This window comes from Anguilla anguilla, chromosome 13, assembly GCF_013347855.1.
Source record: "Anguilla anguilla isolate fAngAng1 chromosome 13, fAngAng1.pri, whole genome shotgun sequence".
Taxonomy (NCBI): Eukaryota; Metazoa; Chordata; class Actinopteri; order Anguilliformes; family Anguillidae; genus Anguilla; species Anguilla anguilla.
This window is the reverse complement of record NC_049213.1, coordinates 35,696,937-35,722,304: the sequence shown is the minus strand read 5'-3', so window position 1 is coordinate 35,722,304 and position 25,368 is coordinate 35,696,937. Positions and strand designations below refer to the sequence as shown.

At 43.5% G+C, this 25,368-nt stretch overlaps 1 protein-coding gene and 1 long non-coding RNA gene across 5 annotated transcripts; one reads left to right on the top strand and one right to left on the bottom strand.

The window, feature by feature from the left end:
* The first annotated feature begins 85 nt into the window (after positions 1 to 85).
* On the top strand, positions 86 to 6,496 carry LOC118211620. Its single transcript, XR_004762039.1, has 3 exons — positions 86 to 736; positions 2,549 to 2,726; positions 6,418 to 6,496. It is a non-coding gene; the product is annotated as an uncharacterized LOC118211620 (long non-coding RNA).
* LOC118211616 (solute carrier family 45 member 3) lies at positions 4,231 to 20,964 on the bottom strand. 4 transcript variants are annotated; one of them, XM_035388964.1, is made up of 6 exons: positions 20,900 to 20,964; positions 19,645 to 19,831; positions 10,894 to 11,179; positions 9,121 to 9,933; positions 7,957 to 8,222; positions 4,231 to 6,973 (listed from the first exon to the last, which is right to left on the bottom strand). In XM_035388964.1, exons 3-6 carry the CDS (start codon positions 11,033 to 11,035, stop codon positions 6,473 to 6,475), a joined length of 1,722 nt encoding a protein of 573 aa, XP_035244855.1. In that variant the 5' UTR covers positions 11,036 to 11,179; positions 19,645 to 19,831; positions 20,900 to 20,964; the 3' UTR covers positions 4,231 to 6,472. The 4 variants fall into 4 exon arrangements, with proteins under 4 accessions (XP_035244855.1, XP_035244854.1, XP_035244853.1 ...); XM_035388963.1 differs by having other exon boundaries at positions 19,645 to 20,094; positions 20,900 to 20,941; XM_035388962.1 differs by lacking the exon at positions 20,900 to 20,964 and having other exon boundaries at positions 19,645 to 20,886.
* Between the last annotated feature and the right edge of the window lie 4,404 nt (positions 20,965 to 25,368).

Below are 25,368 nucleotides of genomic sequence, written 5' to 3'. Positions count from 1 at the left end.
TACTTACTTACTAACTTGTTTCAACCTCGGGGAGTCAAGAGTATTTTTATGAGAAAGGAAAAATATGTAATTTCCCACTGTTTTGTGTTCTACTGCGCGTTATCTCCTTCATACACGTAGAATTAAAGTATGCAAAATGTGCATTTAACCATTTTTTTAAATTTGTAACTTTTTTTTATTCTAAATTTTAAAGCATATTCAAATCTTTCAAGCATCCATACATCCTATGATTTCACAAATCAGTAAAAAAATAATCGACAAAACAATATAATGTACTGCAGAAACTGCAGTGGCGAGTATGTCCATGAAACAGTGAATTTTAATAAACTGTGTAAGCCAAGAAGAACAACCATGCCAAATACAGGCCATGTAATCCATTTCAAGCCTTCGCCTGCGTTTAATGGGCCTACAATTCCGACGAAACAGATGGAACCGATAAATTGCTGCCGGGAGTTGGGGAGCCTTTGGCCGCAATTCGATCCACATGTCCTTAAATTTGACTAACCATTAAAAGCAACAGTCTGGCCAGTTTAGTGATCATTAAAACTAATACCGCTCTGAGTTTGGAAAGGAAAATGTAATGATTGTTTTTTTTTTTGTTTGTTTTTTTTAAACTTATAAGTCAAAGTTAAGGACAAATATTTATTTAATCATGGCCAGAGGCTCGCGAGTTTCCTGCAACACTTTATTGGTTACATCTGTTTTGTAGGGCTTGTCATGTCGGTGTGGAATAATGGTAAGGAAACTGAAACTTCCCAAGGTAGGCAACTACTGCTGTACCAGTGAGCAAGGTACGTAACCTGAAAAGCTTCAGTAGCCTACATATCCTGCTGTACAGATGGATACGCAAAAATGCTAAAGTTGCGCAATTTGCTCTGGGCAAAGAGTGCGTCGAAGTGCCTGTAATGCAAATGTAACACGCGACTTTGATCTGAGCTGGGTTGAAAGCGTATAGCTATTAAATAAACTTGCAATAAATCCCAGTGTGCCGAAGTTAATCCAAATTGTTTACACTTAGTTTCCTTCGTTGTTTTTTGGGCCCAGTGTAGGCCTACTATCAGATGTGCAGATGCTCTCTTTACTGGAATTCTAAAGGCCCCCCCCGAGTCATTATTTCCCCTTCAGACGTTTTTTTTTTCTTCATTTTTTTTTTTCATTGCAGAGCCAACTGTAGTTTTGTCTTTGAACTAGCCACCCTCCAGCCTCAAGTCCAGGCCCCATAGATATAGTCAGTGTAACAATATAGTCAGTTTATTGTAAAAATAAGAGTACGATAGCTATATGCATCATCTTTCCTCACTCCAATCCGCAATATTGCCAGCTCACTAAGAAAACAGTGTGGATTTACCCTGTAAAGAACCTGCTCTGAAGGAATTCTTTATAGATTTAATGTCAATAAACGGATCATTAAAGTAAATGCATTTTGTTTGCAGTGCTGGTCTGTCTCATGCTACCTGTCAGCTGGTTACTTGTATTATTTAGCCGCAAAGTAAACACCATCATCCAAGATGATATATATATATAGCTCTGTTCATAAGAAAATAAAAATTAGCTGCAAGTTCCAAAAATAAGCAATAAGCACATGAAAGCAATTAAATCTGAAGGCCTTATTTAAAAGAGCCCGGAGCATTAACTCTCATGTGGCCAAGAACTGAATTATAAAAGCTCTTGGCCCAAACAAACATGTTTTATCATGACCCTACTATTATTGTGAAGAACTTTGGGCTGCATTTAATTGTATTTGCAACAATATTTTTTTTCCCACCACCTTTGATACAATAGGGTTTTAAACACAGCCTATAGTTTCCCATTTCTTCCGGGGAGAGCCTGATTAACTTCACTCTGATTTGCTTGCTAGAATTCCACAATCTAAGTTAGGACGATCCGGGCCAAAGCACTTCCTCTGTAGTCCAGGTAGCCCGAGCATCTGGCCTGCAGGCAAAAGAGTTCACTCTTAACAGTGTTGAATTAGGCAAAGTACTCTGCTCAATGATACAACAACCAGGCCCATCTGGATTTTATACAGCAACAAATCTCCTGACCTCAGGTCCACTTAACCAGCGCATCACACCTCATCCGGTCACTAGGGAGTCCCTCCACAATATGGCATATCTGTATGGAAGATTCTGATCAGTATTTCGCCTATAGGACCTTGCATTACTTTAAAGTCTTATCCAGAGAAACTTATGCAACTTTTTACATAGCATTTACATTATCCAGTATCCAGTTATACGGCTGGATTAATACTGAAGCAATGCAGGTTAAGTACCTTGCTCAAGGGTACAACGACAGTGTTCTACCGGGGAATTGAACCTGCGACCTTTAAGTTACAAAACCAACTCCTTACCCATTTCACTATGCTGGTATATTTGGTATTTTGGTATTTTGCACACAGGTATTTTGCAGTGGGCTCAGGGCTTTCTGAAATGGCGACTGAGATTTGGAGCGCAGCAACGCATACGTGTGTGTCTTCGAGACGGGCCCCACTGTATGCCTTCGCCCTTCGGCCTGTCCTTCTTCCCCCCTCTGTGACATCACACTTTTTCAGATCCAGGAGAGGCGGAGCTTAAAGCTCTGAAGCCATGCTTTGAGGAGGGCACAACTGCGAGCAGTCTCTGAAGATGTGAATTACCTCCACGTCACACCTGTTCCAGTTTGAAAAATTACAGCCTGCAACAAATTCTCATTAAAATACCACCTTCTGATTTAATCTATGGCTCAACAAGGTATGCAAACATGCGCAGCATGCAAATAATAGCCAAGCTGCTCCTACAAATGACGAAGATTATATTTATTTTCTCTCAACATATCCACTGAACACATTACACCTATTACAAGGGCTGTGGAATTTGTGTGCATTACTAACGCACATATTCACAGGTACAACATACCGAGAGATAAATGGATAACGTATAAATGAACACATGTGGCAAACATTTTTTCCAGTCAAAACAGTGTCCTAGAAATGCTAAGCAAATAAAGCTAGCGCTGACCCAGAAAGTCAAGAGCCCAGCTTTGAGCGCCATCTGGTGGCCAAAGTGTCACTGGCAGCCAGAAACACTGAGATGTTCTCCGTGACAGCAATGAAAACATAACTGACCACCCATAAACTTCTGCTTGACTGAATATGAAATTAATAGATTTCACATGTTAATAGATCATAAAACACAGATTTGGTAAATATGCCCAAATAAATACAGAAGCAGCCTTAAAACAATACAAAAATAAAATCATAAATAAACAAGTTTGCAGGAAACTTTTCCCAGACTTTCAGTGTTAAAAATATATGGGGCATTCACAAACTGGATATAAACAGTCTTTGAAGACCCAAGTGGCTTTGGTTTTTATATGTCATATTGACCCTGATAAGGCACATTCAGAAATGTTAATGAATATTCCTTCCTCTTCACAGTTGACCATTATGTTAATATATTATTATTATTTTTTAATAATCTTTAAGCATTCATTTGAAACATAAACTACACTGAAATATAAACGTTTTTTCAGAAGAGCAAAGAACAATAAACAAAGTCCCTGATTTTATTAGACATAAGTAATGAAAATGATTGATAAAAAAAATGCAATTCTGCAACTGTGCAAACGGAGTTCAGCTACGTGAAGAAAGGCGAGCTGCTGAGCACATCTCAGAATAGATTTAATTAATATTCAAATGACTCTACATGGAATGAGAGGCCGTGTGCACCGTGGCCACCTCTTCCTGCTACGCCATTTTCACAGAATCATTGAGTGTTTATGGCTCACAGGCAATATTACTCCACTTGCAAACAACTGCCAGTACACATTTGGTCCAAATGTCCTTCGTGTTGATATTGTACAAAAAGGTTATTTTAAAAATAGTGGCAAGGACAAAAAGTAATGGAGCCGTTTAAAAGCATTTGATAACTTGAAATTGTTTGAATTTTTTTCCCTTATGTACCTCTGACACTGAGAACATTCTCTTAAACAGTAGCTCCTTATTTAAAAAAAAAATAAAAATAAGCAGTCAAAATTTCACTTTGACCCATTCGATGAGAAATCTTCACAAAAAGATTGAGCACTTTCAGATAAGTCATAAAATACTACAGTTGACTTTTACGAACTACATGCATGCACTTCTTAGAACCAGTGACATCTCATCATCAATACACAGTTTTGCACATTTCATACCCCAGCTGCCACATACAACACACAAACAACAAATAATCTTCATCATTCAAGAATTTTATGAGCTATCTGCCCTTTCAGATGGTTTGGTTAACTTTGTTTGATTGCCAGGCTTGACCAGGCCTTGTTGTTTCAAACAGCAGTCATACTATATAAGGCATTACGTCACCTGAACAGCTGAAATATCATATGATTGCATCACCACATTTGGCTAGCAGCAGTATAAAATTTTCAGCCTCTCCAATGACCTCATCATTTATTGCTTATGGATCACTTTGGCACTTTGACTTTGGTTGTATTTTTCCTTCTACAGTAATCCTTTCATTTGTTTATAATTTTAAAAGCTTGCTTCGATGCAGTAGTTAGTTTCTTACCTCAGTCTATAAAAAAAGATGCATAATGATAATACCCTTCTCTGAGATTTACCAAAGGCACTCCTGAGACAGTAAAGCCATTACACCCACAACAGCGCATTCATAACTGCATTTACAGACCAATGAAAATGCAGAGGAAGCCAGTCGAGGGAGAGGTTGCAGACGTTAAACCTTCGCTGCGTTATTAATAAATAACCAGACGAGGAACGTGAGCGGACGAAAGCGCTTCTCGTGCTGGATTAATTTGTACGAAATTCAGGAACATTTCCGTCAGTTGTACCGCGATTGCCATCTGAAGCAGATAAGTTCAGATGGAGCTGTGGGCTTTGATGAGAGGCACACTGGCTTCTACGTGTGAAACATTTTACTGTATATACAAATATTGTGTGTGTGTGTGTGATAATGGACTGGCCCCCTTATCAAGCTCGCCAGTTGTGAGTCTGATGATTTATCGTCAGCGCTGTTTGTTAGCTAAACCTGTATGGGCGCGCTTACGTAAGTCACTCTGCACAAGAGCGTTGGCTATATTCCTAAATGTAAATCGTAATGTAAATGTTGATGGATTGTGCTACAGCACATGTATTCACTTCACCCTACCCCTCAATCAATCGTAACGGACCTCTCTCTCTCTCTCTTGCAAAGGAGAGTTCATGATCATTGAGAAAAGCAGCATAACTAAAGGATAAATAAAAAAAAAAATAAAAAAACACATGACCACTCTTATTGAACCCTGGTCCTGTCAGTCAGGCAGAAACCCTCTCAATGGAGAAATGTACAGCATTGTTCAGCAGCGCTTACTGTTTCACCTTTCATTGTACATCATGAGCTCAGCAGACCGACACCCTTTACAGTAAGATTTAGGCCTACATGTCTTTCGTTTTACGCATCATCTTTTTGTGCAACTGGATAGTTCCTGAGGCAGTTATTGGCTGCATTCAATACACTAAACAATTTTTTGCAAGCATTCTAAAGGATAACTACACAGGCTTCAATGGAAAGCTACAAAATGCTCACAAACCTGGCTTCGGTGAAACTTATGAAAGACTAGATCTAGCTGAGGGTGTAAGATCACAAATATGTGATTAGAATGTTTGTTACAGAACATTCTAATGCTGATGTCTCACAATCACTGCTGGTAACGGAAAGCGATGGGGTTCTAGAACACTGACTCAGAAGTTTGAAAAGCATTCAAAAAGGCCTGCTCTTCCGTGGGTTAAGACCAGCATCCATTTAACCACTCATCAGCGATGGTCACTTCAAAATGAGTCATGCAGCTTTTTGGGGAAACCAGAAGTTGCAAAAAAAAAAAAAAGTTGGTGATAGTGAACTGCTCGTACAAGCAGAAAATACGTGCCATTTTCTGCTGTCATAGTCCCTGAGAGCAAATATTGTAGCTTTATCCTGCCCCATGACCCTCCCTCCAACACGATGATGTCTCCAAATTTGGAGAGATTAATGTGTCATATTCCACATTTTAAAAATGATATAGTGCTCCTATAACGTCCAAACATTTGCACTTGCTTTGCTGCCAAAAAAAAGTTATATCTATGAGGGCACGTTTTTTAAGCAGGCTTCTGTGATGGCGTGTAAACAGTGTAGAACGCTCCGGACTCCAGGCTCCGGATAGGTTCGAACCAGAGGTGGTGCCATGATGTCATATCCCTGAGAGAAAGATATTTCCTAACGGAGAGAGAGCCCAGCTCTGTCCGAGATCCCTGAATAAGGCTGCGCACCAGGCAAACCCATCCCACTGGCTTCTGCTTTTCCACACCCTTTTCCTTATCTGTTACACGAAAGAATTTCACCATTGTAATGTAAACACTGCACAGTCAACTAAATCCACTTCTTTTCTTCCTTTCTTTTTTTTAAATCAAAAAAGGAAATATAGTTTGGTGCTGGACTGGGCGATAGTGGACTGACTCCCCGCTGCCGTATCAAGTTCTTTCGTCCAGAAAGCCTTTCCGGGCCGGGGCCTGGGTCCGGGCCGGTCCGACCCCACGGCGCTCCAGGTCGGCCCTGTCGAAGATGACCCTGCTGGAGATGCAGATGGCCAGCAGGCTGAAGGCGGAGGCGCAGGCCATGTAGGTGGCCACGCTGCGGGTGACCTGCACCACGTAGCCCAGGAGCAGCGAGGGCAGCAGCTGCGACAGCAGGTAGGCGCTGTCCAGGATGGCCAGGTCCAGGCCCATCCCGCGCGGCGGCTCCGACGGTAACCCGCGGGGGGGCGTGGCCAGCGGGACGTCCAGGGGCAGCGACACGTACAGGCCCAGCGTGGGGGCGGCGACCAGCCCCGAGGCCGGAGACCCCAACCCCGGCATCCCGCCGGGATGCCCGTTGCTGCAGTGCTGCTTGATGCCACCAGGGGGCAGCATCAACGTCCTCTCTGCTATTTCTAGGTCCTCGGACGCTTGTGAATTGGAACGAGGGAAAAATGCCTGGAAGAAGGAAAAGCAGCAAACATGTTTTGTTTGTCAAATAAACTGGACCATTCCACACTTCCGCGTGCTTTAAATAAGACCTCGGGCTGGTCTCTGACAAATTATCCCAGTTTTTAAAAACAATTAAGAATTTAATAAGAATTAAATAACACGCATACCTAAAAATGCAATAGACAATGTAGTCTCATAACAATTTTGGTAAAAAAAAAAATGCATAGTAATAAAATGTGGTTAAAGGACTTTAGATTTACATACCCAACACAACAAAACTTAAAACTTAATGAAAGTCAAAAACTCCTCAAAAATAACACCCCTCTTGTGTTGTTTAAATAAAGTTGCAAAGTATGCAGAATAAGGGTGAATCTGAATTTTAATCAAATTCTTACCCAAATTCTTGGCCAAAACAGGTCAAACCTGGCAGGCGCAAAAAAAACTGCATACTTTAACAGCTCCCCACCCACAGCCCAGAGTGACTCACTGAGCTTTGTTCACTAACCCCCCACCCCCAGCCCCACCCCTCCTAACTGTCCACATATACAGCTGGAAATTCACTGACAAAATGACTGGATATGTACCTCATTAAATACAACTATAACTGTACTATAACTGTATATAGTACAGGCCCACCCAGAGTTTCATACTGCAATACTCTGCAGACAAGCCCCAGTCCCCTGACCACAGCAGGAAAGTCCAGAGGTCGAAAAGCAAAAGTCCTGCATCATCGTGTTTCTTCCACCCATGAACTCAGCCAGCTGATTCCAATGCTTAGTTCTACGTCCCTGGCTGAAGAACCGTGCCAATTAGCAAATCCAGACGATCGTAACAAAACACAGGGGAGGACTTTTGCTTTGCAAAACCTGGATTTTTCACCCGACCAGTACTCCCACAGCTCGACGTCGCCGCCGGCAAACAAACAGCTCGGTTAAAAGTCAGCCGCTTCCCCGTTGCCTGGCAACGGGAGCGGGAGCAGGAGCGCCCACCTGCATGTCGGCGTGGTAGAGGCAGGTGAGGGTGTAGGGCAGGATCTGCAGGGTGCTGAAGGTGTAGCCGGTGGCGGCGGCCATGACGGTGACGAGCGGGAGGCTGCGGGAGAGGCTCATCACCAGGGTGGCCAGCGCCAGTACGGCCATGCTGCTCAGGTACACCGCCCTCATGCCCACCGACCGCACCAGCCTGTCCATCAGCAGGGAGAAGACCACCGAGGTGGAGCACTGCAGGAACAGGCCCAGGCTCCCCATCCGTATCCCTGGCGACAGGCACGTCACTCAAAAACGTCAGGTTCAGGCTGGGCATCTGCGTTCACACTGAGCGTGCACCTGCACGTCTGCTGGTACCTACTGGTTCTGGTTCAACAGCCTGTGCCTAATTTTGAGAGTACTTAAAGTTTCTTTCACTAAAGAAAAGTATGACTGCAGTTTGACCTGTAATTTTATTGCATCAGGGACTCTAAAGATGTTGACTGCGTGCGTGTCTTCTACATGAGAACACATTTTCAAAATGTCAGATTTAATTTAACAGATTATAACAGACATGCCCAGTTTATAGAACCACACCCTAAAAATCACAGTCAGTCCTTTTCACACAGTCACACCTGATTTTAACAGCCACACTGGATACACAGAACCAAACCCCGTCCACAAGACCACACCCGACACACAGAACCACATTAACAGACTCGCACCCCCCAACAAAGCACTAAACCCTATCCATAGGACCCCAGCCTGCACACAGAGCTAAACCCTATCCATAGGACCACAGCCCACACACAGAGCTAAACCCTATCCATAGGACAACAGAACTAAACCCCATCCATAGGATCACAGCCCACACACACAGAGCTAACCCCTATCCATAGGACCACAGTACTAAACCCTATCCATAGGACTACAGAGCTAAACCCTATCCATAAAACTACAGCCGACACACAAAGCTAAACCCTATAGGTCCATAGGACCACAGCTCACAGAGCTAAACCCTATCTATAGGACCCCAGCCTGCACACAGAGCTAAACCCTATCCATAGGACCACAGCCCACACACAGAGCTAAACCCTATCCATAGGACCCGAGCCCACACACAGAGCTAAACCCTATGCATAGGACCCAAGCCCGCACACAGCGCCAGGCCTAATTTTAGGGTCTTACCCTCGTCGTAGCGCAGCCTCTCCATAGAGCCCGGGGCGGCGGTGGGCACCCCCTGGTAGAGCCCCTCGCCCACGAAGTCCGTGTAGAAGAGCAGGAAGGTCATGAGCGCCATCCAGCTGCACACCTCGGCCAGGAAGAGGCGCCAGATGACCAGGGGCAGCTGGCGGTAAGCGCGGTACAGCCGGGGCAGCGCGGAGAGGCACCCCCCCAGGGCCAGGCGCAGGTGCTTGGCGTGGGGCGGGGCGGGGCGGAGGCAGCACGCGGCGGGGGGGCCCACGGCGGCAGCGGCGGCCGGCCGCTTCCTGGACGCGTCCCCTCCTCCCCGCTCTTCGGAGATGAAGGCGGTGCTCAGCATGCAGAGGAGGAAGATGAGGGTGAGCAGGGCGTAGATGAAGGCCTCCTGGCCGCCCGCGTAGTCGGCCAGGGCGCCGGCGTTCCAGTCGACGGCGGGCAGCAGGTAGCCCACGCAGCCGCCGAGGCTGACCATCAGCGCGTAGACGGAGAAGGCCCGGCGGCTCTCCTCCTCGCCGGGGAACAGGTCCGACAGCAGGGCCTCCAGCGGCGTGAAGCAGGCCTGGCCGCAGAACTCGATCAGGCTAACGCCCGCCACCAGCAGCAGCACCTCCAGGAAGCGGCGGCGCGGCGCCACCAGGGCGGCCAGGCTGGACGCGCGGGGGATCAGCCACAGGCTGAGCAGCACGCCCGCGCCCAGCGCCCAGATGAAGGGCCGCCGCCGCCCGAAGCGCCCGCTCCACCGGTCGCTGGCGCTGCCGATCATGGGCACGAACACCAGCCCCAGCACCGGGCCCAGACCTGCCGCCAAAACACAAGGAGATCAGGGCTCAGGAGCTGGCTGTTCATTAGCCCAAACGCCATTTTACATCACATTACGTTACAGACAGACTCTTATCCAGAGGGACTTACACAGGTTTTGCTTCTTTTTTCTTTTGACACAGTATCCATTTTATAGAGCTGGATACATACTAAAGCAACACAGGTTACTGTAAGTACCTTGCTCAAGGGTACAAAGTCACACACTGCTCCTACGGTTAAACTACCCCAGGACCAAAGTCACAAAGCTGGATAAACTCACCCAGGACCAAAGTCACAAAGCTGGATAAACTCACCCAGGACCAAGGTCACAAAGCTGGTTAAACTCACCCAGGACCAAGGTCACAAAGCTGATTAAACTCACCCAGGACCAAAGTCACAAAGCTGGTTAAACTCACCCAGGACCAAAGTCACAAAGCTGGTTAGACCTACCCAGGACCAAGGTCACAAAGCTGGTTAAACCTACCCAGGACCAAGGTCACAAAGCTGGTTAAACCTACCCAGGACCAAGGTCACAAAGCTAGTTAAACTCACCCAGGACCAAGGTCACAAAGCTAGTTAAACTCACCCAGGACCAAGGTCACAAAGCTGGTTAAACTCACCCAGGACCAAGGTCACAAAGCTGGTTAAACCTTCCCAGGACCAAAGCCACAAAGCTGGTTAAACTCACCCAGGACCAAAGCCACAAAGCTGGTTAAACTCACCCAGGACCAAAGTCACAAAGCTGGTTAAACCTACCCAGGACCTAAGCCACAAAGCTGGTTAAACCTACCCAGGACCAAAGTCACAAAGCTGGTTAAACTCACCCAGGACCAAAGCCACGAAGCTGGTTAAACTCACCCAGGACCAAAGTCACAAAGCTGGTTAAACTCACCCAGGACCAAAGCCACGAAGCTGGTTAAACTCACCCAGGACCAAAGTCACAAAGCTGGTTAAACTCACCCAGGACCATGGTCATGAAGCGCTCCTCCATCCCGGCTTCCAGCAGCAGCGGTGGTATGTAGATAGTCCCGGTGGACATGCATATCTCCAGGCCACAGGACAGGGCGTTGACCAGAAACAGCTGAGCGACCCTGGTCCACATGACCAAAGGCGCTCCTTCTGTGTCTCCGACTCTCCGCCTCTCTCTCTCCACACTCCCCCCCCCCCAAGCTCACAGTGTCCGAAAGGCCGATTGTCCGCTCTCCGGAATGCACTCCCACGGCTTCTCGTCAACTTCAACGGCCAGCTGAAGAAATAATGAGAAAAAATGATTACTTTGCACGAAGTGCTTTTTTCCGGCAAGGTCAGATAATTCTGTCGACGGAGAGTCAAAGTGCTTCCTGTGTGTAGAGAGCTGGAGCCCACTCTCTTGCCCCTGTGATTTGTTTCTTTCTTCTGGGTTCCCATGGTTACCTTACCAGCTTCCTAAGGATAATTCTGTACAGCATAAATGCAAGTGTGCAAAGGAAAACATGGGAAAACGACACCATTAAGACTACAAACTTGACAAGATAGCCCATATTAATAAAGCGTATACATACCCCTGTATGAATTATATGCATAACCAGTACTTATGATAAGTTTATCACTTGACTGAGTCCAGCAGATTTACGGATGTGGTGTTGCATTTCATTATGAAGAACAAAATGAAACAAATGTGTTTGTTGCATGGAACACTAAAAAATATCAGCTCAGTTAATGTTCCGTTTTTAAATCTTACATTGGTTTATAGTCCAACTTTACAGGCTGCAAAAATGGTTTTACAAGCCCCTAAACTTCTAAAACCACAATGCGCTTCATATGCACCGGGAACGTGATTAGCTTTTAAAATTTCCCTTGTGAATAAATTACAAGTACCACTCAGCAATATTGCACGAAAATTGCAATTTCATAAATCTATTAATACTTCACACAAAATAACCATCCATTTCCACATCCAGAGGAAAAAGCTTAACAGACACAAAAAAAGTTTTGTGTGTGTAATCTTCACTTCCTTTAAAGATCTTCCACAAGTTTGCTTTCACTTGCAAGGCTTGTGAGTTTCATGAGCATTTTAAAAATGACACGACAGTACCATGAGAACTCACTGCAGCTTGCGTAAGTACAACGGCACATTTGAGAGGATCGCAGTGTGAGTTCAATCTCATTAAACCAGACATTTCTGAGAAGGAATAAAAATGCAGTTTTGAAATTGAATGTCAAATTAGATATTTAAATACACATTTCTTTTTAGGATAAGTCCTTTTTTTAGTACCCGGCCGGAACCAACTGTTAACAATAAAATCACATTGAAATTTTAATGATTAAGACATCTTTGACATTCATGTAAAATGTAAAAAAAAAAAAAAACATTTCCTTATATAACTGTAGTCCACTGCACATTGTTCAGTGATTTTTCTAATTTATTGTTCAACGATTCTTTTTTTCCCATTTCCGCACACAATAGAGGGGGTAACTTGTTTTTCAGTCCACCTCCTAGAGCTCTTCTCTTTTTACAGTGACAGCAGAAATGGTAATGAGGGAAAGAAAACCAGAAAGACCACAATTTAACAAAAAGATGTAGATCACCGGAGAACGCATTTGAAATGGCTTTCCAGCTACAGAATGTGAAAAGGTTGTCGGGGTCAGTATCTGGCAGAACCGGATACTGAAATTCCCACAACGCAGAGTCCACACCAACGCAGACTCATTAAATCCTGCTCTGACTCACTATTTCAATACATGGGGTGGGGGGAATGGGATGGGGGATGGGATGCATTCTGCACAAACTTGAAATCAGACGCAGGCTCCCTAGAGCAAGACGAAGACGTCAATATTGAAAAGACTTATATCACCAGTTCCAGAAAATCAGGACAAAAACAGCTTTCGCTGCGAGTACCTTGTGACCCCAAACTCCACCTTTTTTTTTAAAGGTTAACCATAGAACATCCTGGAACAGTGAAAGTTTCCGTCCCGATCTCTGTCGCCGTTTCTACAACACAGGGCTTAAGACCCATCCAGAAATTGAGAGTCGCCATGATATGACAACCAGAAAAAATTAGACAGGATCTACGAAACACTTACTCAAACAATTGGATCACCCTAACATAAATCACATACATTTTTATAAACTAGAGGACCTGCTGACAATTAATCAACCTGCTAGCACCTTAGTTTCGCTAGCTGCTTGGATAGAATCAGCCATTTGGCACGCTCGCTGCCCTTGTCAAGCGCCTGGGGCTATGCAATCAGATTTAACAGGCTTGATTTGAGGTAGATACAAGGCAGGCTCAAACCTGTATGGTCCAGTGACAGGAGTTAACCATTACAGGGTTGAATATATTGACTCCAGCAAACATAAAACATATGGTAATTTTTTTTCCCCAAATAGTGGTAGTGGTAGAGGTAATTTTTTGCAAGGAGGTGCTTCCTGGAAAGAGTCTATTTCTGTACGAAACAGCTGCGGTACACTTTCACCTTACAACACGCAAACCTAGGTGTGCCCTCTTATCTTACCTTAGGCTGTACCTCAAAGTAATAAGACACACATTCACTTGGAAATTGCATATAACGTAGTTCATCTGTTCGTCAGCTGTACTCCTTCATCTGTTCACATGCACTCAAAAGACTGCATGCAGGCAAAACACTAAAACTAACAGGCAGCGCACAAGAACCAAAATGGAATACACTACACATATTTTAAAGTCCATTATCAATATGGCAACACTTCTTAATAATACACAAATTAGTACCACTTTCAGACACAGCAATGTATTTTAAACAATAAAGTGTATCAATACTGAGACATAAGATTGGTAGGAAATTACTGTAAATTCAGTTACCGGTATTTTGCCGTACAACTTAACAGCAGCCCAAAGAGTGCTTCTCGGATACACAAATAAGTGGCAAATTTACCTTCCTCTGCCCTTGAAAACATGGTCTGTAAGATAAGAGTTCCTTATTTATCTTCAAAAAAATTGTTGAATGTCATTAATATGATGATTAATAAATTCATATGTTTCAAACTACCTGTTGTACATTTTACAACAGTTCTGACATAGCATCCCTGGAATGAAGGAAATTGAAAGGAATAACCAACTGGTCAGTTTGGATGCTTTCTGCATTCCTTTTTTTTAAAATAACCTTTAACTTCCTGTCTTTATTGTGCACCCTTTTCTATTATTTAAGTTAAAATTATTCTTTAGCACTGCTGAAAGAGCAAATTGCAGTAAGTGCTGGTGATAATTTACAGAATCTAAGGTGTAAGATCACACATATGAGATTAGAATGTTAACTGAATGTCAACTTTACATTCTAATGCCGATGTCACAATCATTACTGGCAGTTGAAAGCAATGACGTTATAGAACACTGACTTGGAATTTTGAAAAAAAAAAGAAAAAGAAAAAAATTCCAAAATACCTACTCTTCAGAGGGTCACATAGAGGTCACCAAATTACCTTTACTGGAGTTGGATGCAACTTCTCATGCAGTTATGACACTGCTATCCCCTTATTTCTCTGAACAATTTATTGTGGCTGCATGTCATGGTGGAAACAACATTAATATAATTGAATGATTGATCTCTGAACGATGGGCAGTTGTTTGTATGTGGGCATAACAAACAATTTATGATTGTTTTTTTCCATGTTTTTGCGCTAAGGTAAGGTATCTAGTTGAAGACTGTTTAGACCTATTACATCTGTAACATACTACACCCACCCATCGCCAACACTAAAACGCATGAATGAAAATTGCAACTTATAGTTAATTTTATCCACTTTCACCTATCCAAAATACTATTTGCATTTTAAAAAGTATAAATGGATACTATGGAAAAAAATGAAAAGAAAAGAAAAAGCTATGTAACTCACTCTGGATATGAGTGCCTGCTAAAATGTAGGCCTAATCTATGAAGGTAACATTCACTCCAAAAAGATTTATCAAGTGCCAGTCCCACAATTCAAATAGTAGACTTTTGTATGAATTCCAACACGTGAATTAATTATACTTTCATTATACAAAATGTTTATTTTCGCTCAATTCTGCAGCCCAGTTTTATCAGATTGCAAGGGTGCTTTTATTTGTTACCTGGTTACCTTGTTACCTGGTTACAGGCCGAGAAGACTATACGACAGAAGCCTCTTTGGCTTCTTAGGACTTTGCTATTCCATGAGTAAAAATATTAATAAATAATTGTAGGAATTTGGTCTTTCTTTTTGTATAGTAAAACTTTGGGTCAATAGCAATTTATTAACAAAGCAAAAAAAATTTAAAAACTTCCTTCGCAGTACTGGGTGAAAGCGAGGCAGGTCAATGAGTTGTTCGGGCTCCAGCATTTTCCCCCTTTCCCCGAACAAAATGCAAATAACGGTGACGGGAAACCAAATGGTCACTGTTATCTCTGTATGCATGCATGCTTGTTCCCGTCTGACAGACTCTCACACCCCCCTCTCTGGTGGGTCTATCCTAAATCAACAGCCACGCACACTGAGGCCGATTACCTTAACCAAATGATCACGGTCACCTCTACATGTGACGTACGTCTGCCGCCCATTTGGTAGGCCCCCAACCACTCCCATTTGAATTCAATTCACACCTCACAGCAAGAAGGTCCGGGTTTGAATCCTGGCCTGGGCCTTTGTGTGTGGAGTTTGCATGTTCTCCACGCGTCCGCGTGAGTTCCCTCCGGGTACTCCGGTTTCCTCCCACAGTCCAAAAACATGCAGGTAGGCTAACTGGAGACTCTAAATTGCCCATAGGTATGAGTGTGTGAGTGAATGGTGTGTGTGCCCTGCGATAGATTGGCGGTCTGTCCAGGGTGTATTCCTGCCTCTCGCCCAATGCACGCTGGGATAGGCTCCAGCACCCCCTGCGACCCTGCCCAGGATAAGCGGGTATAGACAATTGATGGATGGCTCTCCAGCAAGTTTCTCAGTCCTGGTCAACGTCCAGGCTTGCTGAGGCAGATTAGATCAACCTAAATATTCAGTTGTACGGATGAATACTGTGTGAAGTGTAGGCACTATCACCAGGGGTATTTCTATCTACAAAGCAAGTAGCAAACCCCTTGTCCTGTGGAGACATCATGGTAATTTGTACTTCTTGATGATTTCATGATTTAAACCTTTACACAAAGAAACTACATACAAACATTTAATGCCTACAGTCTTGTTGATTTTACCGTTTATTTTAACGTATGTACATAGTAGTAGGCAGGCTCAATTACACCAGGCAAGATCAATAGAGCACAGAAAAATATTTGTATCCAAAACAAATACGTATTTGACCCAGGTCTGGTTGGTTACTTAGCTATCGCTACACAGCGATGCCAGAAAGGTTCAGGCAACTCAGTTGACACCCTGACTACATACGCACAACGACAGAATTCAGAGAAGATGAGACTTCCTCTGTTCTTTTTTAGACTCAAGTGTGATTCACAAGCAGAAGCAGAAATCTGCGTGGTATTGTACAGAGTGTTCAGCACCGTTCAAGAAGCAGGGACACCACAATGTGGTGACGTACGTGATAACAGACAGCGTATGCAAAATGAAGAACTTGCTTAAGATCCCTTTCTTAAGCACCCTCTGCCCTTTCAAATGTGACGCAGATCGCCAAGAGGCCCAGTGAACATTTTCACGAATCCCTGAAAGCAAAACACCCTATTGGCTCAAAGTTGGCCGTCCCCTCCGTGAATCCGAAACACGCGTGCCCTCAGTTCACTCGAAGAACGGCAGAATTCAGATTCGAGATTAAATGCCTCGAACTTCCTTTTTCATACCAGACAGCCTGTCACCACAAGACTGCAAACCCTCCTTTTTTGACAGCGACGGTGATCATTTCGCACACGTCTACTTGAATTACAACGACACCCTTAAAAAATATTGCTCAGTGAACTTAAAGAAAGTGCAATCAAGAGCAGAGGGGACAATAGGTCTCACACAAAGTAGGCACGGATAAAAAAACGGTATCCAGGCCGTATTGGTGCCAGTCGATAATAAGGTTAAAATAGACTGGTATCAGACTCACGCTGAGAGCGTAGCCGATATAATGATGCAAAACACATCCCAGACCCAACTCTCAGACCTTTTACAGGCAGGCAGTAAAAAGAAAGGCAGACTCCATCACTAAGGACACTTCACACCCCCTTCACCCCCTCCTTTCAGCTACTCCCACCAGGCCACCGCTTCAGAGCACCTCTGGCCAAAAAGAAAACCTGGAGTACCCGGAGGAAACCCGCGCGGATATTCCGTTAGAGGATTTTAAAATATTGACCTCTGATATGTTAGATATTGCTTGTGATTGTTTCCTTTGATCAGTGTGTTAGTTTACAGCTCGACTCCTGTACCTATGATATGATCTGTGTTTGTCCAATGTTTTTTAATTTTTTTTCATTTTTTTATACACTTGCCTGTTGAATGTGTTTTTTTATGTGTTTTTACATGTACATGCAGGTCTCTCTTGAAAAAGAGATCTCGATCTTAATGAGACTACCTGTTTAAATAAAGGAAAATGAACTCACAAAAAACTCTTTAATTCCCACTGCAATATCCATTTTAAACAAGGACAAATAAGACTGTCACTACATTTTCAATGCACCTTTGCACAACTATTATTCATTTATGGAATTGTTTGTGTTTTTAATGTAATTTTATGTGAGCCTTTCACGGGCATATGTTTTTATGTTGTTTGTGAGCCCCTAACCTGAGACAATTTTCTAACACTGTGATAGACAATAAAGTTTTTTTTAAAATTAAAAAAATAAAATAAAATAAATCCGCCAGACAGGTAACACAGCGAATGCAGGTCTGCCCAACCATGGAGATCTGCTGTCCGAAGCAGCTCAAGGAGATCTCTATCTTTTGAATGAGGAGTGCTTTGTTAGGGTCGGAGTGGAAACCTACAGGGCTGTAGATCTCCAGGAACAGGGTTGGGCAGCCCTGCTGTAAATTAATTGAAAATGTCATGGTAAAAAAAAGTATCCTAATCACATTGATCTGAACGTCTTATTTATCATTTTTTAATTTATCACTTTTACCATTTTGCAGACTTGGTAGCTCTCTGGGTTCAATTCTTTGCTTAACAATAAAGTAAGCAAACTGAGGTATTTTATTATACAAATAAAAATGTAAATTTTTCCTTCAAAAGTTGACATTTATGTCCGTCTTCTATGAACGTGGGAATTTGGTTGCCATTTGTACGTGTTAAAATGTAAAACATACGCCATATTCGTCACCACAAACACAAACTATTTAAAGCATTACCGTATACAGCGAAAAACCTTTAATCTGCCCAGTGGCTATAACTGCTATTTTGAGAATCATTTAAATTTCACGTAAATAGTAAGTATGCTAATTTCAGTTGTATAGCAGACACTTGAGCTGCCATGACTATGAAATTTGGATTGATGAGTAATAGCTGGGCAAATCGTTGAGTGAACGTAGGCAAAAAAAACAATTACTACAAAAATACCAGCCTATTTAATCCACAGCTTTCTTTAAACTTTTCCAGTGCGATTACACATGACACTAGTTGGCAAGGTGGCAGTCTTACCCTCTGTCTTGTTGTGATACTCCTGACCTGACTCCACGAATCAACAAATCGTGGTCTTTCGGCGTTAGTGCTGGGATAAAACAAAAACCTGCACCCTTTTGGTTGAAAGAGGACACTCCTGGTTGAGAATAAGGAATTTCTACTGACACGCAACATATTAAATTGAACGCGTAAAACCGAATTGTACTTCGACTGAACTGAGGGGGAGCCAAATTGAACTAAATCAGAGGTGAATTCGAATCATATTGAGTCGGAGCCAAACCAAATCGAATCAATGCATTTGCAAGTGTATCTTTCCTGTATTGTATCGCAGACCACATGTCGGGATGCGTACTGAATCTTCTGAGAGGAAAAGATTCACACCTCTAATATAATACTGTGGTGTGGGGATGGCTGGTTCAAGCAGCCACACCTGCCCTGGGTCAAGCTAATTAGACCTGGCTAATTATATAATTGGTTAGGAATTAGATAATTGGCCAGGCTAATTGGACCCGGGAACAGGGGTGGCTGCACCTGTGCGTAGTGAGGCAATCAGTGCGCACAGGTTAAATCTGCCATCCCCGCCCACACAAGGGAGCTTCTCTGTCATGACAGTGCTTAACATCTGCTCCTTGGCTGTGACATCTTGCCACCCTTGTGAATAAACGCGGACTGGTTTTAACATCATCTCCCTGTGTCTCTGTGCTGGAGGGCCCCTTGGAAAGCCACTTCGGTGGCCTGTGGCAGGCTTGTTTGCCACAAATACGCTTTTTTTTTGTTTGTTTCTCATTGTAAAATGTGCTGCTGACAGTACATGTCACAGTAGATTTTATTCAAACAACTATTCCAGTAAAAAAACAAAAACACTTTCAGTCAATTTGACAGCAGAACATCAGGAATGTAACAATCATAAATTTCATTCATTGTGATTGTCACATTTCACATTAACAAATACATTAACTAATAAATTTTACATTTCAAGAACCGCCACACCCCCCCTAATGCTTAATTAAAAAGTAGGCAACTAAATTATTCTGAGATAAAAAATAAATTAATAAATACACATAGACCTGTCCTAACCTTTAGACCAGTGGTCTCCAACCCTGGTCCTGGAGAGCCACAGGGTCTGCTTTGTTTTCATAGTGGCTCTGCACCTCATGAATCAATTAGAGCAGTCGATTACACAGTTAACTCGACTCACCTGGTCTCGTCTTGGGTCTCAACCGGGTGCTGATTTTAAGGTGAAAACAAAAAACCAGCAGACCCCTGTAGCTCTCCCGGACCAGGGTTGGCTGGAGCGGAGGCCGCTGCTTCAGACGCTCTCAGTTCCGTTGCGCAGGGCGCCTCTCAGGAGCGTACCTTCCTTTCCCGCAGACGCGCAGTCCTGACTGCAGAGGAAACCGGTGGTGACTCAGTGCTCCCGCCGTTTGGAAAGGCAGAAAGGCGGCCCCAGGGCTGGCGTAAAGACGCCGCGCGGAGCTGTGAGAACACAGGTGGGGAGCCAGCACCAGGGCTCAGCCAATGGGGAGCCGGCACTGACGACAGACTCTGACGTTCGGAACTTGAATTTCGACATTCTCGCTCCCACGCCCTCACACAGCGTCCCGTTGTGGATTTGGCCGACGCAGGAGCGCAAAGCTGCCCATTAAGCCTGCAGGTAGAAAGGTGGTGCCTGTTTTGTCCTTTTTTTTTTCCTTCTTTTTTTTATTTTTAAACACTTAGTGCACATTTAATCTTAGTATCACCTTCCGAGATCAACAGGGTCAACAGCCTGAATCTGTCAGTCAGGAAATTCCAGCTCATTCTTCTTTGATATACAGTGTTCACCACCCATATCTTAAACTACGCCAATAACGGTCTCAGCTGGAAACACTATTCTTGATATTATTCCCATAAATACGCAAAATATGATACATTTTTGGTTTTTCATTTTTTAAAATTTTATTTCAGATAATCAGAGACTTTCCAAGGGCAGCTTTCAGTAGGACCCTCCAGTTTTCAGCAAAGTCAGGGCAAAACAAGCTGCCTGGCTGGGTCAGTGTTTACTACCGACAGCAGGAGCCTTCAATTGAGAAATCTAGATCCTAATCCCTTGTGTAATGTCATGTCGACACTGGATTTAGTATTGCCACATATCACCGAGAGCATATAAATAACCGACTGGGATACTTTGTGCACTTCCAGATCAATTGATCGAAAGGAACGCTGGCGGATTACAGCTCATAACACCGAGCGTGAAACGGCAAACAGAGCAGCTAACCAAAACAACACAGACACTGATCTGAGGAGAGGCAGCCTCTCGAGCCGATTTCCACTCACAACAACCGAGAGATTCGTTGTCACAATGGGGAGAAACACTCGTAACGTGCGTGATCGTACGCGCACTACCAACATTAACGCTCACAGCCTGTACATGAACTATATGAACTGCAAATTTAAAAACAAAACAGACTCACAGGAAGCTACACTCGGTTGCACGGAAACAGGCTTCACACCAACACGATATGGCACTGACATCTCGTTTCCTTTCAGTACCCACAACTCCTCCCCCCCCCCCACCTCCCACCTCCCCCCCCCCTCCTCTACAGTGTGATTGGGGCAACCCAAACACCAGCACTTACTCCACAAACACATCAATCTTTTTTTTACAACTGATTAATTTTCTTAATTTTCATAACCACCTGTGCATTTATCTGACCAGGTTATACAGGGAGAAAGCCTCAGTGTGTCAACATAAGCACATGGTCAGTGAAAATGCTCTAAGCAAAAAGCCTCGATAATAATTTCGCCAACGGACACAGAACATAGTTTAGGCTTGATGTGATTATGGCTCAGAACTGGCCCGACCCAATAAATGGTAAATGGACTGCATTTATATAGCGCTTTTATCCAAAGCGCTTTACAATTGATGCTTCTCATTCGCCAGAGCAGTTAGGGATTAGGTGTCTTGCTCAAGGACACTTCGACACGCCCAGGGCGGGGTTTGAACCGGCAACCCTCCGACTGCCAGACAATCGGTCTTACCTCCTGAGCTCTGTCGCCCCAATAAATGACATAAGCAGCTGTTTAGAACCCCACAGCTGCCAGGGGGCCCCCCTAATTAATATATATATATATATATTATAGTGGGTGGTTAGATTGGGGGGCCCCCAAAATCAAATTCTGTTTCGGGCCCCTCCAAAGCTAGGCCTGACACTGTCAAGGCTATAAAAACAGCAAATGCAATGGGACCGAACTCTATCCCCCATTTTGATCCTTAGTAATGAATTTAATTTAATTCCTAGAGACACTGAAGAATACAAACGGCACTTTGTATCCAAGTGAAAACAACAGGCAGGGACTTGTGATAATACTGCTATCATGTTTCAGAAATGCTGAATTAATTGTATGTGTTATATGGGCACCCTCAGCGAAGATATCTGTGTAAAATATCTTCGCTGATGGTTGTCCTCTTTTCACAACAATAACTGCAAAAAACTGACCTGGCCTTATTTGCATTCTGGCTGAATCAAGGCAGCAAACTAGTACAGTTCAGGAAGTATTAAATGTCTTCCGAGAGTCACATGACTGATTTCCACAAGCATAAAGCAGCCAATCGATAAGCCTTTGGAAATATCAGTGGCTCTTTTGTTTACTCAGACAGCTGTAAACCCGAGAAACCATATCCAGGTAGGACACCTGTTGAGACTGGGTTACCATGGCAGCGACAAAGACTGTTTTTGAAAATGAGAGGAAAACACTGCAGATGAGTTGGTCACAGCATGAATGAATATGTGTTAAACAGACAAAAGAGGCATTTGATTTCCCAAAAAAAAAAAAAACAAAAAAAAAAAAACAGCTGCTTCGTTGTACACAACATTTCACAGGCAGATTTAGACAGACAGGCTGGTGTATTGTGCTGGAAAGTCCCGCTGGGCCGGATCAAGCTGGAGCCAGCTTGAAGCCAGGCTCCAGATCACACTGACTGGGCTAGCTTCAGCACAACATTAGCTTGAGCTAATTTAGCAGGGCTGGTTTCACACATCCAACAGCTCTCGATCCAACTGAAGTAATGCCACTTGTTTCAGAAAGACGGACATTGACCATGAGGAACTAACAAGTTACAGTCATCATAAGCACACCAAAGGCTGTGCGTGTGGCAAGTGACAGGCAGAATGCAGCCCAACGGTTTTCCTTCAGCGCGTATGAGCAAGGCAAGAGTAAGCTCAGGAGGCTTTCCACTTTCATCCATCCATCCATCCATCCATCCATCCATCCATTATCTAACCTGCTTATTCCTGGTCAGGGTCGAGGGGAGGCTGGAACCTATCCCAGCATGCATTGGACATAGGTTCCATTGGAGGGGCACACACACCATTCCCTCATGCACTCACACCTACGGGCAATTTAGAGTCTCCAATTAGCCTAACTTGCATGTCTTTGGACTGTGGGAGGAAACCGGAGAACCCAGAGGAAGCCCACACTGACACATGCAAACTCCACACAGTAAGGTTTGCATCTTGCTCTGAGGCAGTTAGGTTTGCTCATTCCTTAGAACCTAATATACAGAAGCAAACAGCCCAATATTACATTCATAACACCTGCCCACCTCAACATCTTTTTTGAACACCAAAATATGGTCACCCTACTTAACATTTATTCTCTTATATTTATTTGTGTTGGTAAGACACACAGGCCAACTGAGACAAGGAAAGGCTCAGATGATGAAGAAGTACATTGTTTGTGAAAGGCTGTACATATGTAAACATTTATGCACATTGTGTGTGTGTGTGTGTGTGTTTGTGGTTTGTGAGTGCCTGAGTGTGTGTTTGTGAGTGTGTGTGTATGTGTTTGTGTGTATGTGTGCCTGCGAGTGTGTATGTGCATGTGTGTGTGTGTGCGTGCGAGTGTGTATGTGCGTGTGTGTATGTGTATGTGTGCGTGCGTGTGTGTGTATGTGCGTGTGTGTGTGTGTGTGTATGCGTGCGTGCGTGTGTGTGTGTGTGCCTCCCTGTGAGTAAGATGTATAACTCTCAGGCAAATCATCCTACTGTAGCAGAACTCCAGTCTATTATTTCCGTTCTAAGGAAATAATTATGAGCCTACATCAAGCGGTTTAACAGGTTTTATACAGTTACTCAGTCAACAGACACTGTGTGAGTCAGCAATGACATTAGTCAGTTCATCATAGAATGGATTAAAATGACTTAGTTACAACTGTAACTAAGTGCTGGGCTTGGTTTGGGTCACGGAAGCAAAACCATAATATTATGTCTTACGCCATACATATCGCTGCACTTGACTGTCGTCATAACGGTCGACTCTACAATGGTGCATTTCATACGCCTGTGGTACACGAGAACGTATGCAATAGCTTACAGAGATTAGATCAGCAGTTTGCTGAATGTAGCCAGAATCAGCTGATAGCAAACATAACCAAAGCTCAGGTGGCTACTGGATTACATGTGATGTTCAGTTTCACACATTCTCTGTGTGAGGCTGACCGGTCTCCTTTCTGCCTGTCTGGGACTGGGTACAGTCCACTGTGAGTGTGTGTGTGAGCATGTGAGTGAGTGAGAGAGAAAGAGTGAGTGAGTGAGCATGTGAATGAGTGAGTGAGAGAGAGAGAGAGAGAGTGAGTTAGTGAGTCAGTGAGTGAATAAGTGAGCATGTGAGTGAGTGCGAGTGAGCATGTGAGTGTGAGTGAGTGAGTGAGTGAATAAGTATGTGAGAGAGTGAATGGGTGAATGGATGAATGAGTAGGGGAGTGATTAAGTGAATGAGTGAGTGAGAGTGAGTGAGTGAATGGATGAGTGAGTAGGTGAGTGAATGAGTGAGTGAGAGTGAGTTTGTCAGAGTGAGTGAGTGAATAGATGAGTGAGTAGGTGAGTGATTGAGTGAGTGAGTGAATGAGTGAATGAGAGTGAGTTTGTCAGAGTGAGTGAGTAAGTGAATGAGTGAGTTTCTTAGAGTGCGTGAGTTAAAGTGAGTTAGATCTTCAGAGAGAGTGAGCTTGTAAGAGTGAGTGAGTGAGTGAGTGAGTTTTTTAGAGTGCCTGGGTGTGCGCGAATGGCCGTTTGGATGCAGGATTTTAGGAATTTTAACTTGTGAGAAATGATCACAACGTGGGTTTCCAATCAAACGTGATTTGATGTTAACCAGAGTAAATGATGATCACGATGCATAAGTACTCCGGTTAAAGCAAGGCAGGGCAAACACCCAGAAGAGTTACAGCTGTTGTGTCTTTAGACATCGCAGGACCACCCAGGATGGGCCACCCCTAGCATCACTCCCCTGTCCAAGGAAAAGTGGTCACAGTCATGCTATTTCCAAGAGCAGTTAGCTGTCCATAACCTGAATGTTCAGCTGAGATGGAAATGAGTTTGAGAGATGCGTCACTGTCTGTTATTTGTAGGCCACACCAACATACAAGAACCTTCCGGGAGACTCATGTAATCAAATTAATCAATATTCCCTGGCGTGGTTCAGCAAGCGACTGAGTTGATTTAAAGTATTTTCAGGGTTTATTTAGGTTTCAGCATGCTAAAGACTTTAAAAAAACTTCCTTAATACCACTTTTCATTATTTAATAACAAGTTCACTGTAAAAAAAAAAAATCAGAGCAAAGAAAACCGATTTCCAAAAAAGTTTTCAAAAACAAAAATGAAATGAATTTTTTTTTGTGGTTCTTGTTACAAGTGTTACTGTTGCATATTCATATTTGAGTTTCTAGTTTTCCAACAGAAGACGTGGCATAGGAGACTAGTAAGCAATACTATTTATCTCACCAGAGAGTAAACAGCCCACCTAGTACTAGAAACCTAACAAATTTAGGTCTGCTAGCTAATGTTAGCAACCAGTGAGTCGACAATGGCATTACAGCCACACTGTTTAACCAAAAAATTATAACTTAATGGGTTTACTGAACAAAGCATGTATATAACTA

Coding starts and splice junctions, on each gene's coding strand:
- LOC118211616 (XM_035388964.1), bottom strand. CDS start 11,035: ATGTGGACCAGGGTCGCTCAGCTGTTTCTGGTCAACGCCCTGTCCTGT. Junction 9,934..10,893: donor CTTCATGACCATGGTCCTGG/GTGAGTTTAACC, acceptor TTTTGGCGGCAG/GTCTGGGCCCGGTGCTGGGG. Junction 8,223..9,120: donor GAGGCTGCGCTACGACGAGG/GTAAGACCCTAA, acceptor GCCTGTCGCCAG/GGATACGGATGGGGAGCCTG.